We start from the raw sequence: 17,060 nt of genomic DNA, 5'->3' as shown, positions 1-17,060 counted from the left end.
ACATTACAGTAATGACCTTGGGTATGTTGGCAGTATACACATAGCAGTAAACACCAGTTAAGCAACTTAATATATTAATATTTTAATGAATGAGACATTATTTATCTGACATCTATGCCTTTAAAATAATACATCCCATGTACTAAAGCACTTAAAGAGTTTGGATACCAGTGTGCTGGGCATGATTATCACACTGTACCTGCTCCTACACATATAACATGCAACAATGGGATCAAACCAATCAAACTTGTCTTGTAGTTGCCATCCGTAGATGCTATAGCTCACTAAATCTTTTATCTTGAGCCAGCCATCCCATGCCTCTGTGGCTCATGTGAAACATAGTTGGTGGTTTCAGCTAAAGTGAGAGGGCTTATCTGTGTATCCCATCTTTTAATCTTCCATTGCCTGAAACTGCCAATTCAGTCAGCACATGACCCTCAACCCCATCACAACAAGCAGAAATGTGAGGACTTGCCACTCTTTAATTGGTTTTTTTGGATATTATCAGGTCAAAAATATCTCAAGGTTATTTTTTCCCCCCTTTTATTTTCCATGGAACTTTCTAGGCATCTCTGACTGGTTTATCAGCGTTTGCCAGCGGTCTGCTTCACTGCTTGGCAGTGTTCCCCTGTGGATGGAACTGACGCTGGACGACTCCAGAGGCGAAGCTCTCAGCAGCTCCGCTTCATGGCCCTGGCTATATCAGGAGATAAGTACACACTGATACATGTCAAATCAAACTTCAGTAACCAGAAATGTAAGCATCAACAGATGTGGACAGAAGCCCAAAATTTAGCACAAAAGCCAAACAAACAAACAAACAAGGTCCAATCCATGCGTTTTCATCCACCAGACACTTTGTTAGAAACATTTACCTTATATTTTCACTCACTGGCCACATAATTAAACATACCTATCTTCTAGGTGCATTTGTATGTATGAAAAATACTGTAGCCTATATGCTGGTGTCTGTAATTTGACATCCATGCTCTGCCTCATTCACCATTGGTCAGTTTCTGACCACTGCACCACTACTCACTGGATATTATCTGGGGGGGATATCATTCTCATCACTGACATGCTAGCAGCCAATCTGTTTCTGTGGTCAGAGATGACCACCAATGTGGTGGAGATACTGGAGGATAGCTAACTCCATATGGAGGCAACAGGCTTACTCGAGCTGTAAACTGTAAGCTGTAAGTACAATGCTTGTACAAAGATCGTCTCCTGTAACAGAAGGAAGAGTTATTTTCATTGGTTCATTGTGAAGGTGAATAGAGAATTTGTGAATAGAGCTTTAAGATCATCAGAACACATGTTTGGGTTCTGTTCATGTGACTATCATTACTGTAAGCAGGAGGATAGGTGCTTCATGAATACTGGCCTTGAGCTTGTGCACATAAAAAATGCAGGTGTTAAAGGGGTGTAGACAGACCTGATGTAGGTCCAGAATTTAACTGTGAACCGGTCAAATTGCTGATTGATGGTCGAGGTGAGAGAGAAAGAAGGAGTGCCGGAAAGGAAAACTATTTGTGAGATAAAATGAAAGAAAAACGGTAGGGCAGTAAAGAAAAAATAAACTATTGAGAGGGAGGGAGAGCAAGGGGTCAGAGAGGAAGGCATCAGTGGGGAGGGAGGGGCGGTTACACAGTTCCACACAAATGGAGAGAAGAGGAGGTGGAGAGTGTGAGAGTGCACACTCACACAGCCTCTCCACAGAGCGTATAATGAACACAGGACGACAGAGGAGAGACATGCATCTGTAGCCTCAGGAAAGTTTCTGCTGTGCGTGAAAGACAGACTGAGACCATCGGCTAGAGGAGGACAGGACAGGGCTATGGGAGAGAGAGGATTTCAACAGCCAATTAAGAGGTCTGAACAGAGACTACAACATAAGGACACAAGTCTCTGACCTCTGACCTTCAACAGATGGACATGCTCCTCTGACTGTCGAGCTAAGAAGCTTTCAGAATGCCCAAAATGGAATTCTGAAGATTTTCTGTGATACTTTCCCCTGACCTTAAAGTTTTATACTTCAGGGTAAGTGGCTTCAATTATTTTGTGAATGTGAAATATGTACTAGCCTAAGAACACTCTTCATATGCTACCAGTGCATTTGTTGAAACACATTACAAGTACAGATACCAAGCAAATATAGCTGTTACAAATACAAATGATCAGTTAAAAGGTTGGGTCAGATTTGCATCTACCTATTTAAGGAAAGCATTCATCATTTTTCTCTTTTAAATTATGTAAATGACAACAGAATGTTATAAATATGTATGAGCTCAGAATAATCAGCAGTTTACTTGACTAAAGTCAGTCCAATCACAGCCAAAATCTTTCTTATTACTGATTCTAATGGCTTTCATTAGGATCCAGAAGACAAAATTTAATTTCAGGTAGCATTTCTATAATCTGAAACTGGCATTGAGCATTTTACTTGGTAGTCTCCAAGAAACACAAGGAGTAGATTTTGTATAAATGCATTTGTACATTTTCCTTCATCACATACATTTTTAAAATTAGTTTCTTTTGTCGTGTTTTAACTTGTACATGTAACAGGTGGGGCTAGATAACATAATTCTTACTGAATATATATATGATTGTTAGTTTTCGTGTTTTAATTGTATCTGCAGAGCAAATTCATCAGAAATAACAATCCTCCACCCATGATGCCTTCCACTACATAATCCACAACATAATTCTGCCAGACAATATGGAAGATTATAAAGGAGACCCTTGTGACAATTATACAAGCAGACATTTCATTGCTGGAGTTTTACGATGATCATGAGTCTTTGAAGTGAGGGAAAATTACCTAATAATGAAGCATGCTTGTGCATACACACACACACACACACACACACACACACACACAAACCACACACAAGAACCTTGACCATGGCACACACACTAACACGGATCGTTTAACACTTATGTAAGCCTTATTTGAACAAGCAGCTAATGTCACATCTGTTCACAGCCAACTTGGTGGCTTAGTTTACAGCTATTTAATCTCCTAGTCATTTTGATGCTCTTTCTTTGAACTCCAAAAAACTGAAACACCAGATCTCACTTGTGCCTGGAGTCCAGGCAGGTGTTTCTGGAGTCCAGGCAGGTTTATGCTGGTAGGAGAAAAGGACGGCAGCTGTTCCATTGTAGGCGAGAGCAGCTCCCGCTTGAAAGTGCCACCAGTCCATCAGTGATAACATATAAATATGATATTGAGTTTCATCACTGATGAAATATAAATGTGACACTGAGATTCCATCACCATGTAGCTAATTAGATCTATAATTAACAAACCCCTCTGTGGTGTCTTTTGTCTTGACACCGCACATTAGTGAGGCTGAGAAATTAATATTGCTAATAATTACTGATGAACATGTTCTTGAGTGTCCCACTCGGTATAAGAGTGAGGTGTGGCAAATGCAGAGCTGTGCTCAGAAGGAGACCTTCATATTTGTAAATGGGAGGAGCAGCAGCACAGCCCAATCCTCTTTCCACCATGCAACATGCTTTCAAAACCATACACTTGTGCTGCAGATGTGACGGGTAGTATTAAATGGCTTTGCGGTAACTAAGAAACAAAATCACCAAAAAGTTTTAAAATCAACAAATACTAAGTACCATAAACAAAAACAGAAAGAAAGAAACCAAAAACAAACCCACTACAGCCAATGGCCATCATCTATTGCTTCTGGCTCCTGAAAGCCCTTTTGGCAGTGACCTCTCGTGCCATTATGAGGCGTCATGGGACATTAATTTTCCCCTCTTATGCCGCCATGCTGCGCAATCACAGCCCTCCTGCTGCAGCGGCTGAGAAACACATCCGTTAAGCCTCACGGCCATCTGCCAACACAACCCACAGGTTGGTTGCTATGGTTTCCAGACCCATGGTGGGCACACGCCCTCCCCAGCCACTTTCTGCCACTTGGTGTTACGCGGACAATTACTTCACATCTTGTAAACTGCAGAGGTCTCATAGCTTAGTGGGCACACTGTTCCAGGAATGTGATTGGCCCACAGGATTCAATCTGTCACCCCCTCTGACACACCCATGCAGAGATGGAAGATTGCTGCACCCCTAGCAGACTGTCGGCAAAAGCAGATAACAACGAAGAGTAGAGAAAAACAGAGGAAAGCAAGCATGTCAAAATGGTTTACACCTACACTTAGTGTTATAATCACAGACTTCCCTGGTCGGAAGACTAGGGGCTCATGGGTTTATTCAAAATTCAAAAGCCGCATGTGCCTTGCCACATCAGAGCTCAGAGGCAACATGGACTGGCAGATGTAATGCCTGAGATGTATGGAAGAGCTCTCAGCTATATAACTGATCACACTGGGGACTGCATTCAGTAACTGGCTGTATTTAATAACTGGCCCTTTGGGGATAAGTCTGCCCTGTGTGATATATACTGTGTATATATACACACACATGGCCGATAGAGATCTAACTTGCTAAGGGTCTAAAGGGCAATCAGATGGATAATGCTAACAGGCTAACAGCCAGTACTCTTGTTTCAGGCACCATATAAAGCTCAGGGAGAAGAAGAAATAGAGATTAATGCATAGAGAGAGAGAGAGCGAGAGAGAGAGAGACCATATGACTATGCAGTCTAAACACTACCAGCTACCAGTGTAAACACTAAATGCCCCAAAAGGCTTCAAACAGAGTAAGATGTAAATATAAACACAAGTACCCTGAGAGAATACTAAGGGCCACATATACTTGCCACCACACACATGCACACACTTGAAATTGCTGTTTTAGGCTGAGTTCACTCTATTAGCTGATATCTCAAATCACCTCACTGTGTCTATCGTCACCATCTCTCAAGGTTGGCTTTGGCTCCTCTCCCCATTTCTTCTCGATTTTTCCTCGTTGATTTACTAATTGCTGACAGTGAGGCATCTGGAGGCAGTGCTGCCTTGCCAAGTCCATGACTGAGTTTATGCCTCTCAATCCACTAATGATATTTGGTTTCATGGGTACCAGCCCACACCTCTTCAAAATCTCATTACATTGTCTATATTGGTGAACCTGCGGTTCACACACGGCGACAAAACAGAACAGATACTCCCAATGGCACAGCGATGTCTCCATGCACAAGACAGCCTTTATAAAAGTAGTTATAACTGCATTAATTCCATTTATCAAAAAGTGTTTATCATGAGTATGTGTGTTCTGGATACTAAAATAACGAGCTGAGAAAGAAGGTGGTGCGAAGAAGCCAATAGCTGATCTTGACAAGAAAGATCTTTCAGCTCCCGTGATCAATGTGAAACATCTCATTGCAGCTCTCTTTGATTGAGTGATAGTAAACAAGTTAAGCATAGATCTTATTGATGTTAGTTTGTGCTGGCGGATGAGGATGAGAGTCTGCGGACGTGAATTCTTAGTATGGTTTGGTTTTAAATTTGACATCCATTTGGCACAGGCGTCAGCCTCTGACAGACAATCTTTACCAGATCATGCTAAGAAAGCCTTTCATTAACCTTTAACCCAGAACTGAAAGGATCTCAAAACTAAGCAAACAACACTAAACATACAGCAAATGGACAGCAAACAACACATACATGACATACATACCATTACACATACACACAGTAATACATAATTCAGCATACAACATAAAAACATACTGCATATACATACAAGTACACACATTAAAAAGGTTAAGTGAAAAAAATCGATGTACATATGCCACACACACACACACACACATTCATAATCTTATTTCTGCATCCCCCCACAGACCATCAAAATTATTGATGAGAGAACCATGCAAATGAAAAGGCCAGTGAGCCTTCAGCAACACGACAACACTACCTTTTCCCTGCCTCTTAAACACACAAACACACTCCACACAGTGCGAAAATCTATTTCATGCACACAAACTCTCACATGCATGTAGCCCCCCCCTTCTTCCCCCAAAGATCCATAACACTGATGGTATCTCCTTACAGTGGCTGTCTTCTCCTTAATGTCTCCACCTATTTGCTGGTCAGAGTCCCAGCGCTCAATATCCTGTTTGTTATAAATCTTCAAAAAGAGACATTCAAACATACAAAGGAAATGTCACAGTCCACCGGCCGGTCGAATATCTCCAACACCTCCTCATAAATCAAACCACTAATGGTGAAAAACACTTTCTGCTGCACAGCCTCCCACTGTCTTGAGAAAAATTCAATGCCTGTGGCGCCAGCTGTTATGTTTTCTCCAGCATCTTTTTCGGTTAACTTGCAAAGCCCTTCTCTCAGGAGTTGACAGCAACGCCTCTCGTTTGAATAGAACCCTTCAGTAACTTCTGCCACTTTTGTTTGCTGTTCCTTTGATATGCAGCGATGAATGGAACTGTACTAAATTTTTCTGAATGTAAAGTGCCGCATGCACCTTGGGTCCGCCTACGGTCCGCTGTGCTTTGATTGGAAACCTGGTAATAAAAGACAGGAGAGCTGTAATTATAAATATCGGTAACAAGGGACAGACAGAGGCCTGCAATTACCTTGATTACTACCTGTTGTTCCTATTGTTCTTGTTGTAGGGGTATGCGTCTGTTCTGCCACTTTCTGCAGCCTGGCTCCCTTTAAGTGGCAAATTGCACGATGACGGGCAGGTTGAGGTGAGTGTGGTGTGGTGAGGGGCAGGCCAGGCGAGCGTGGTGTGGTGAGGGGCAGGCTGGGGTGAGTGTGGTGTGGTGAGGGGCAGGCCAGGCGAGCGTGGTGTGGTGAGGGGCAGGCTGGAATGAGTGTGGTATGGTGTGGTGTGGGGCAGGCTGGGGAGAGTGTGGTGTGGTGTGGTGTGGGGCAGGCTGGGGTGAGTGTGATGTGGTGTGGTGAGGGGCTCCAGGACTTCAATGGAAGAGAATCAATTCAAGAAGAGATGGAAAGGCTTGCAAGCTTGCAATAATGGAACTAACACAAACACACACCTACAACCACACAAACTCCATGTTGAAATGCTGTGTACCTCTAAAGCCTCTGGAGAAGACCTCGTCAAGCTCCCATGAAGTTCCCCATCAGCGTGCGAGACTATTAGAGTGTCTCTAATCAGCCTCTGGATGTTCGAGTGGACACAGTGAAAACCCTCTCTTGCGTGAAGGTAGAGGGTAATAAGTTGAAGTTTTGGGGATTTTTTTTTAAGTCATCATATGCGACCATATGACCATACGTGAGCGCTGTTGTATTTCAGAGTTTATTAATGTGACCATGTGCATATTTCCCTGCAAACCGCACATACAGGGAGGGCCTTGGTTGCCTTTTTTACTGCCAAGAAAAGTGAATTGTGAATTGTGATTATTAGCTATGTACAAGCAATTTCAAACATTCTGTTCTGACAAAACACTCACAAGGGCTCATGAGTGCTTTTGTTGTTTTGTTTTTTTCTCCACCGTTCTTGTACATTGTCTTCATCCTACCGCCGTCGTTATGCTTTGATCCTTGGGATGACATTTACAGCAGAACGCAGGGTACAAGAGCCATTCATGGATTACCCAACTGACGAGTGCCAGGGACGCACATCAGTGGAGGAAGTGGGGGCGGTTGTGTGTGTGTGTGTGTGTGTGTGTGTGTTTGTGTGTGTGTGTGTTTGTCTGTTCTTGCATGCTTGTATGTTTGTGTATGAGTGCTTGTACAGCAGAGGATTCTTCACAGGAAACCGTTTAAATTTCATTTAAAACCTACACAGTGAAACATTTAGGAGATGAGATGAGAAATGAAAACAGTTCTCACAACGCTGTCGTTCTCAAAACAGTGCTTGACACAGGAATTTAAAACATACAGCGAAAATCATAACCTATCATAATATCATTACCACAACAAATCAACTGACATTTCAGTATCTGAGTGGGGAGAGAGGGAGAGACAGAGAGAGCATGACAGGGGGGATAATCATATTATTTGTAAATGATGGCAGGGGAAAAAATACGTTTTGATTAGGAGAAGCAGACAGAGCTCTGGAGGTGAAGTGGAGAGAAATGATGCGACTGCTTTTTTTTTTATTTATGTGCATGTTGACAAGTGGCTCTCTTTTTACGCTGCTACGCACACCGATGGGTGTCATGGCAACCCTCACCTGTTGTCGAAAGAGTGGAGAATTTCAAATGATGTGCATCTTCAGATCCCACGCTTAATCCTGGCTCACAGCATATACGGAGCAATTTCAGTGAATCCTTATAACCTTGCTGCTAATTCCTGGAAAACCTGTCTGTCTATCTATTTATCTGTCTATAGGAAAAGTTTAATCTTATGGTAATTAATTAAATACAATAAAGGAACATTAATTGTTACCAATATTGTATTATAACATCAAAGAATAGCATAATATTAAATGCTCTTTTCTTGGAGATTTGATTCTGGGTTAGTGACTCAGTACTTTCCCTGATTACACACACTGTTTTTCTTCTCTGAGCACTGACAACACTCACAGCATCTCTGTCATACCAAACTAGAAACTCTGAGTAAAGTAAAATCAAACTTCTCCAAAAACAGTCACTGGACCATATGTGCTCTTCTCAGGTCTTTTATAGCTTTTTCACTTGCGTTAACAGTGGCCCATGATGCAGATTTGTCAAATTGCAATTAGCACCCCTGCTCTCTTTTGGCAAGTGTGTCTGCCTCCAGAAATAAAGTGAGACCTTGACGAACATGGCCGTGAATGTTTGCGCTGATGAAGAGTCACGGATGCATCATACACAGTGCCAGAATACGAGCGCTACACACACTGACGTCAGCCGTCACGTCCCATTCAGTGCAGGACTTGATAGGCCTTTTGCAAGGTACATGTCACGCATGGGAAGACCGAGAGAAATACGAACAAATAAACACACACGTGTCCACACACATCTAGTCACACAGCAACCCATGTATGACCATCAGCACTTGAGGACAAACCCTCTCCCTTGTGTCTCACAGCTCTGTACCTGCGCAAACGCATTTCTATTCTCCGCAGATGCTGACTGCAGGCCGGCTGCAGAACCCGGGGGCACCATGGTGGGTAATGTGACACCTGCCAGCGGCAGCAGGAACAGTGGTAGCGACAAAGGCCCAGGGGAAGACGCTGAGCACTACAACTACCTGGCGCTGGCGTGCGGAATCCCCCTCATCCTCATCATCATCCTGGGCAACGTGCTGGTGTGTCTGAGTGTGCTGACTGAGCGTTCGCTCAAGACTGCCACGAACTACTTCATTGTCAGCCTGGCGGTGGCTGACCTTTTGCTGGCTGTGCTGGTGCTGCCACTCTACGTATACTCAGAGGTGAGCTCGGCAGTGGGGAGCACCTGCTACACACGGGAACACAACTGGGAATTCATGTTTGGGGTTGAGTAGGGGTGACAGGAGACTGTATATTGTTTGCTGACAGTCATGCGGTGTAATCGCTCGCCCTTGTTAATATGTTTTCGAATCCTCATTTTTAAAAATAGGTCGTTTGCAGATACCGTTAAAAGTTCCCCAAGAAAAAGACAAAAACAAAAAGCATTCTGGAGGACTGGTCTGCTTTTTCATCTTCTTTATAAAGACAAAGAGAAAGGCTTTCATTCATTTTTGATCTTCGTTAATAGCTTTTACTGACTTTTTTCTGTTTGAAGAGAAACAAACTGTGAAGTGAGCTACAAACTGAGTTCTGTAGGATTGCAAGAACAGCACAACTTTCAGTGAATCGGTAAAAAAGGGTCTCTGTATGTGTTTCAGTTCCTTGGTGGAAAGTGGACTCTAAGTATGTACATTTGTGATGCACTGATGACCATGGATGTGATGCTCTGCACTGCTTCAATACTAAATCTATGTGCTATCAGCATCGACAGGTAAGGCACCTGCTGACACACATAACCCTGCACACCATTGTTCTCTTACTGTACCCTTTCATTTTCCCTCCCATCTGTTACAATAGGTAATTATGGTAATTTTTCAATATTTGATTTAATCTGTTGTTATCTTTAGAGCTCTAGCACAATAAATTTCCTCTTATGCTTAAACTGGGATCAGTGTTCAAAACCCACTGGCACTAAGAAAGAATGCACTGCAATATCCATCCAAAAAACTTTTTTACATGCATCCTTATACACACTTACTCAACACACTTGAGATCCTAAAAACAGTGAAAAATATTTATATGTGTATATGTGTACATGAATTGGAATTCGGTGATTAAATGGCTCTGCTGCTCAGTGGGACTCCTGCCTGAGTATAACATGGGATTAGATTCCTTAAATTGACTTGACCCCCAATCAAAGTAGTCTCTCTACAAAGAGTAAACACCATTTTACAGCTTTAAATGCTTTAAGGAGACCATACAAAAACTAGCTTTGCTGGATGTTTAATAATATGTAATATTCTCTGCTTTCTGGAACGAAACACCAAAACTCTCTTGTTATGCAGATAAACAGGCGAACAATTTAATTAATGATACATGTAAATTGAAAAGGTCTGTTGATAAAGGCTATTTTAAAGAGAAGTCAAAACACAATACCTTTATGTGACGAGGAGGCTGAGCAGGATGTGGGGACGAGTTCGTAAGACAAACACATACGTTTATTTAGACACTTCAACATGAGCATAGCACGCAGGCTATTGGGTTCAAACATTAACCCACCCAGACTCAAACACAAGACTTATATACACGTACGCCAATGAAACACAATGCGGAGCAGGTGTGAAACACAAGGAGGGCGTGGCCATACAGACGAACGTGCACACACACACACACACACACACACACACACACACACACACACACACACACACACACACAGGGAGACGTTTGGGGGGAGGGGCTGTACCATAACAGAGCCCCTCCCCAATGGCACAGCTCCCTAAGTGCCAGCCTATTGGGCCACGGCCCTGAAACCCACGCCGAATGGCGAGGCTGGGGAACCGAGCGACCCGACACGGGCCAGTGCGAGCAGGATAGACGGGAGGGAGACAGGGACCAGGACCAGAACAGACACAGGGACGGACACACTGACGGGCACAGGCACAGACATAAAGGGGGACAAAGCAACCAGTAGAGTGAGCAAGACAGGGATGGGTATGGTGATCAGGACGGGTACGAGAACATGACTACATAAAGCACTACTAAACAGTCCTGGGAAGGTAGCATGTGCCCCAGCCAGTCCTCCACGTGATGGCTGGGTTGGAGTCTGCCTCGCCGGCTTGTGTGGCGGCAGCTGCTCCGTCTTCGGCGTGTGCATCTGGAGGCGCACCAGCTGATTGGGCCATCTTGGGGGCGGGCTCTGGTGATGGCGCCTTCTTGTCTTTACGAGGCTTCGGCGTAGGCGCCTGAGCTCTGGGGCTGCGAGCCTTTGCGGGAGGAGTGTCCACATCGGAAGACGACGCCTCCCTGCAAGCCTCATTGGGTAGCCTACTTATTCCGGGTCGGCGCCTCCTGGGCAGAGGCTTAGGTGGTACCTTAGGTGACGGAGGCTCTTCGCTCTCAGAATCTGCCGAAACAGTATTCATCTGTGAGAGAGAATCCCTATGAAGGGCCTCCTCCACCTCCACTGCCGGATTCTCCACCTGATGGATAGCGGAGTCCGATCGGAAGATGACGTCAGTACAATCCGATTGGAGGCTGATGTCCATATAGCCCCCACTTTGTTCATACTCCCCGTAGCTCTCCCAGTAGTCCCAGTAGTGTAATGGGACCCCGCGGAGTCTGGACCTGGATACTGGTCTCCCTTGTACCGGTTTTCATAGTCTGTCAGGGGCCTGTAGGACTCTGCAGAGTCCTCCCCTGAACTACACCCAGAATGTTCCAGGCGCACTCTCCCCTGTCGTTGCAATACCGAGAGTGTCCAGGCATATGGCGGGTTTCTCCGTAAGGGCTGGGGAGGAATGGTTTTGCGCCTTCTTTCCCTTCTTGCTTTTCTTTCCCGGCGTCCTTCGGCAGTCGATGTTTCTGTGACGAGGAGGCTGAGCAGGATGCAGGGACGAGTTCGTAGGACAAACACATGCGTTTATTTAGACACTTCAACACAAACATAACACGCAGGCTATTGGGTTCAAACATTAACCCATCCAGAATCAAACACAAGACTTATATACATGCACGCTAACACAACACAGTGAGGAGCAGGTGGAGGGTGTGGCCATACCGACGAACACACACACACACACACACACACACACACAGGGAGATGTTTGGGGGGAGAGGCCATACCGTGACACTTTACTTGCATATTTGGTTCTATTCCCATGGTACCAAAACAACACCTTGTCCTAACCAGAAATTGAACTAACACTCATAATACATGACTATACAAAAGCCGTGTATAAGCCTTCGATAAACCTCAGTATGCTTAGGATTTTTGTTGGTGCTGTCCATGTCATCATAGACAATGTATCTTGACTGAAAAATGTACAATGAAATCAATACCACCAGCATTTTTTTTGACAGGCAGAAAAATATGTCAATTTTTATTAAAGAATGGTACTTTGTTAGGCAGAAATACATAATGCAACAAAATATTTTAAATAAATTCTCAACAATTCATATTGGAAAAAAACTTTTTTTTGTACTTTATGTAGTTTTTGTACTATAGTATTACAGTGTATGTGGCAAATAGAACCTTGAACTTGAACCAACACATTGAGATCCAATTGGACAAGTAGAGTGATCTTTGTGTTGCAGGTACATAGCAGTAGTAGTGCCTCTGAAATACAACAGGAACCAGTTTAGTGTTCGTCAGCTGGCCTTGATCACAGCCACATGGGTGCTGTCCCTGGGTGTGGCGAGTCCAATATTCAGCCTGAACCAGGTGCCCAACAGAAACAAGGACATATGCAAACTGGAGGACGACAAGTTTGTGGTGTACTCCTCGGTGTGCTCATTCTTCGTGCCCTGCCCTGTCATGCTCCTGCTCTACTACTGGATGTTTCGTGGCTTGAAGCGCTGGAGCTCCGGCCGCAGCCGCTCACACCTGAACCGGGTCCCTAGAGGGCGCCACAGCCTGTCCCTGCGCCTGGGGGATGCACTGCAGAGGGAGAAAGGCCGCAGCAGGGAGAAAGTGGAGTATCTCATGCCAGGTGGCCTCAGCCCCGCCTTCTTCCCCACCACACCAGCTAGCCCGCTGTCGCCCGCCAACCTGGCAACCGCAACCATGGACGAGCAGGGAGACGGACAGACCCCGGCGGCCAAGAATGACCCGATGACCATGCAGATGGACAGCGCATCAGAAGTGGAGAACGTAGAGAAGGCTACTGAGAGCGGGAGTGTGCGGGAAAACGGGCTGGTGAAGAACCAGGAGGTGCGGAGAGGGCGTCGCCATAGCAAGAGTAGCAGAGTAAGCGGGCGAGAACGTAAAGCCATGAAGGTGCTGCCCATCGTTGTGGGTAAGATCGTCTCAGCTGACTGTATCTCTGTGTGTGTGATTATATGTAAACACCAAATGGTCATAAGCCACAAGCCTTCAGTCTGTTTGAAGTGTTCAGGCTTCCAAAGAAAAAGGTCTTTGGTCAAATTATTTCAACTGAATGCTTTTGGAAAATAATTTACCAACAATTATACATTTATAAACAACCTTCAAGATGAAAAGTCTCAGAGCCAGAGTTTTGAATAATCTTGAATATAAGCAAGAATACTTAACTAAGGTAAATCTGACTGGACCTGAATCCTTGTTTAAGCCTCCCTGTACAGTAGTATTTGTAGACAATGTCAGTGACAGTTTCAAACTTAAGGAAAAATAAAAACATCAGCATCTGCAACTATTTAGACAAAGCTTGTAGAAACATCCAAGAAGACTTGCAGCTGTAATTGCTGCAAAAGGGGCTTCTTCAAAGATTTGAATAAAAATGTCTTTAATGATTTTGTGAATAATTTCACTTTTTGATTTTTAATTAACATTCAAAACTCTTTAAAAATGTGTTTTCACTTTGTCATTATGGGTTTATTGAAGGGTACAATGGCAATTATATCCATTCAAAATCAAAACCACAATAGATTAAAGTGTGCATCAATTAAAGACATCTGAACACTTTCTGAATCCACTGTATGTATCAGACATTTAAAAAAAAATTGTATATAGAGGGGTTAATTTAACACATTATTTGTTTAATTATTTTTTGCTAATCCCATCCCAAAAATACTTGACAACACCAACACCACCCCTTTGGGGTCCAATACATTTTTTTCTTTCCCCTTTTAAATCTGAATCGGTTACATATAAAGTGCATTGTGTTAATGCACTGGTGCAACAAAGTGCCTTTGCCCAACACCCTATAGATTCCTCCCAGTCAACCCACACCATCCATTCCCAGTTTAACATGTTATTTTATGTTGGGCCAAACTGAACATACCATATATTCAGGTTACACTACTGGCACAAGCAAGAAGTCTGTTAAACATAATCTGAATCTATACTCAGCAGCTGCTTTATTAGAAACACTTCTTTCATCTCCTACACTCACTGGCCACTTCCAGGTGCACCATTCAACTGTTCATTTATAGACTGTGGCCCATGATATGAGAGAATTCGTTAGCCATCATTTACCCTATTTATCATTGGTCAATTTTAAGATACAGGACCAGTGCTGACAGTATTAATTGGGTATCATTCCCATTGTTGACAGAGCCTTCACACTTACTCGGTAGAGTCATGGTTGTGGGCTTGAGTGGGTACAAGTGTATCAGGCACATGAAGGTTGCTGTCAATGGAGATGTGTCAACATGACTTCAAGGTCAAGAGCAGTCTATAACCTTACGTATGTCCAGCCACAATAAAGCCTGTGGTGAAAAACTGACCATTGTTAAAGGGATAATGCATGGCAACAGATGGAGCACTGATTGTAATTGTACACCTAAAAGATGTACCTACAAAGCAGGTGTTTTTATTGTAGTGGCTGAGGTTCAGGTTCAGGTCCAGGTTCAAAAGGTTCTGCTGTGAGTTTTTATCACATTAATTCTACCTGATACCATCAGCTAATTAGGAAAGTCAATGAGATTGGAACTAAATCTTGAGACGGGTTTTAACTTTAGGAGCCTGAAACTACTGAATGTATATTCAAAAAATAGCTATGGTTTTAATATCCCCTAACCTGGACATTTTTTCTCCACTAGGTGTGTTCCTGGCATGTTGGACGCCCTTCTTCGTAGTGCATGTGACAAATGTACTATGTGAGTCATGTGACATTGGACCAACACTGATCAGTGTGGTCACATGGCTTGGTTATGTCAACAGTGCTGTCAACCCCATCATCTACACTGCCTTCAACGCTGAATTCAGGAATGTCTTTCACAAACTCCTGTGCTGTCACTCAGGAGACTAGCTCTACGCATACTGGCCATATCACACAGGTCGAATGCATGGTGTTCCTTGGTCATGATCCAAAATGAAGATAAATATCTGTGAAGCTTTTAGAGAATGCCTTGATACCGTCCACCTGATCACTCCTTGCAGTGCTATGGCACTTTTGGGAGACTGATTCATCTCTCATAATGAATTACTGCCTGATTACTACAAGTTTCAGAGAACAAGACTGAACACAGGAGTTTGTGATAAGGAAACATTACTGAGGCCTTAGTTGACAAAACTGATGAGACTTTTTCTTGTAAAATTGTTGCTTAATTAAAATAGATTACTGACTACTATTATAGCCCAGAGGCATAAAATATGTGAAAATGTGTGCATTTGAAATGACAGTTGTGTGTGACTAATATGTGATAGTTATCTGTGTCGGTCTCCACCACAGCCTTCAGAGGCTCCCATATAGTCCACAGTTTTGCTCTGCCCCAGCTCTGAGCACAACTGTAGCAGGCACCAAGGATCTTGATTGCATGGCTCAGGTATGTCAGTAGCTGGGAGGTGTGGTATCGCAAACATGTGGACAGGTTGGGGGTCCAAATGGACCTTAATAGACACTAATTTATGTTCATTTCACAAATGTCAATTATCTCATTACTTATATACAGATACTTTCTATAAAGATCTGACAAGCAGCTTTTAAAAGAACATAAGAATGAACACTTTTTAAACTTACAAGATGCCTCATCTTGACATTATAAAAGTTTTAGATTGAAGATATAATCTAACTCCACTGGGAAGTCTTGAGAGAAAACGTAGCAACTTCACTTCTGAAGCTTTGTCTGTTTAACTTGGAAAGATCTAACTCAGACCTGTTTTAATGAGTGAGGATCAATGGCCTGTATATAGGACAAGTTAACCCAGTGGCTTTTTTAATCCCAGTGTACAATTCTCACTCATTAAATTCACTAAGATATCCAGGCTGTGGAATATGTATTTGTAGTGAGCCTCCATGCTGGCTTGTGTAGTAACTTTGAAGGTCATGGCTGTTATCAAAATCAAGTTTTTGCTCATATGATTAACAAATAGCTGTGCTGATATTCTGTGAAGAAGCTATAGTGGAAAGCGTTCTGCTCAACATAACAAAGGGAAATATGTGCTGCTTTATCCAAAGGTTTGGTTCCACTCAAGCTGTACACATGTAACTATTTAACTATTCATAATAAATGTCAACTTCCAACTGTCATTAAGAGCAGTCTTAATCCAGATTTAGACAAAAAACGTCAAAACATTTTCCGCAACACTCCCAGTTAGGGAACTACTGTTAACATGGCCTCCTTCCTGTAATTTATAAACAAAGTCAAGATGGTACAAAACAAAATTCTCAAAGAACTGCACATCACATGCTATGTCTGCTATCATCTAGGAGAGAAAGGAAAACAAATGACATGTGGAAATGCATGTTGAGGAGTATGATTTGTCATGCTACAGCAAGCATGTGATTCCATCTCCAAATGGATGCTTCAGTTGACTGATAATTGAACCACCTCCACACAGCTAAAAAACCACAGCTGTCAGAGTCAGTGATGAGTTACATGGGTAATTTGGTACCTCTATGAATCCAGAACATAGATCGGTTCATGCAATGGCATACAGTGTGCCCATATTCTCAGTGCACAAAACTAGGTTAAAGATCTTAGTGAAAGCCATGATAACCTCTGATTTACAATATAAATGAGGCACAGTGAGGTCATGTAGGGCACACGTTAAGTAGACAAGTGTTGCGGCCCTGCTACCCGACACCATCTTTACATT

At 43.2% G+C, this 17,060-nt stretch overlaps 1 protein-coding gene across 2 annotated transcripts; it reads left to right on the top strand.

Annotated features, from left to right (window-relative positions):
• The first annotated feature begins 608 nt into the window (after positions 1-608).
• On the top strand, positions 609-16,489 carry drd4-rs (dopamine receptor D4 related sequence). 2 transcript variants are annotated; one of them, XM_081712559.1, is made up of 6 exons: positions 609-2,040; positions 6,555-8,786; positions 8,960-9,264; positions 9,700-9,812; positions 12,638-13,338; positions 15,062-16,489. In XM_081712559.1, exons 2-6 carry the CDS (start codon positions 8,666-8,668, stop codon positions 15,268-15,270), a joined length of 1,449 nt encoding a protein of 482 aa, XP_081568685.1. In that variant the 5' UTR covers positions 609-2,040; positions 6,555-8,665; the 3' UTR covers positions 15,271-16,489. The 2 variants fall into 2 exon arrangements, with proteins under 2 accessions (XP_081568685.1, XP_026870054.2); XM_027014253.3 differs by lacking the exon at positions 6,555-8,786 and having other exon boundaries at positions 612-2,040.
• Positions 16,490-17,060: the final 571 nt, after the last annotated feature.

Source organism: Electrophorus electricus, chromosome 4 (assembly GCF_041902795.1).
Source record: "Electrophorus electricus isolate QZ-2024a chromosome 4, ASM4190279v1, whole genome shotgun sequence".
Lineage (NCBI taxonomy): Eukaryota > Metazoa > Chordata > Actinopteri > Gymnotiformes > Gymnotidae > Electrophorus > Electrophorus electricus.
Note: the sequence above shows the minus strand (reverse complement) of the source record. Positions and strands in the feature narration are given on the sequence as shown.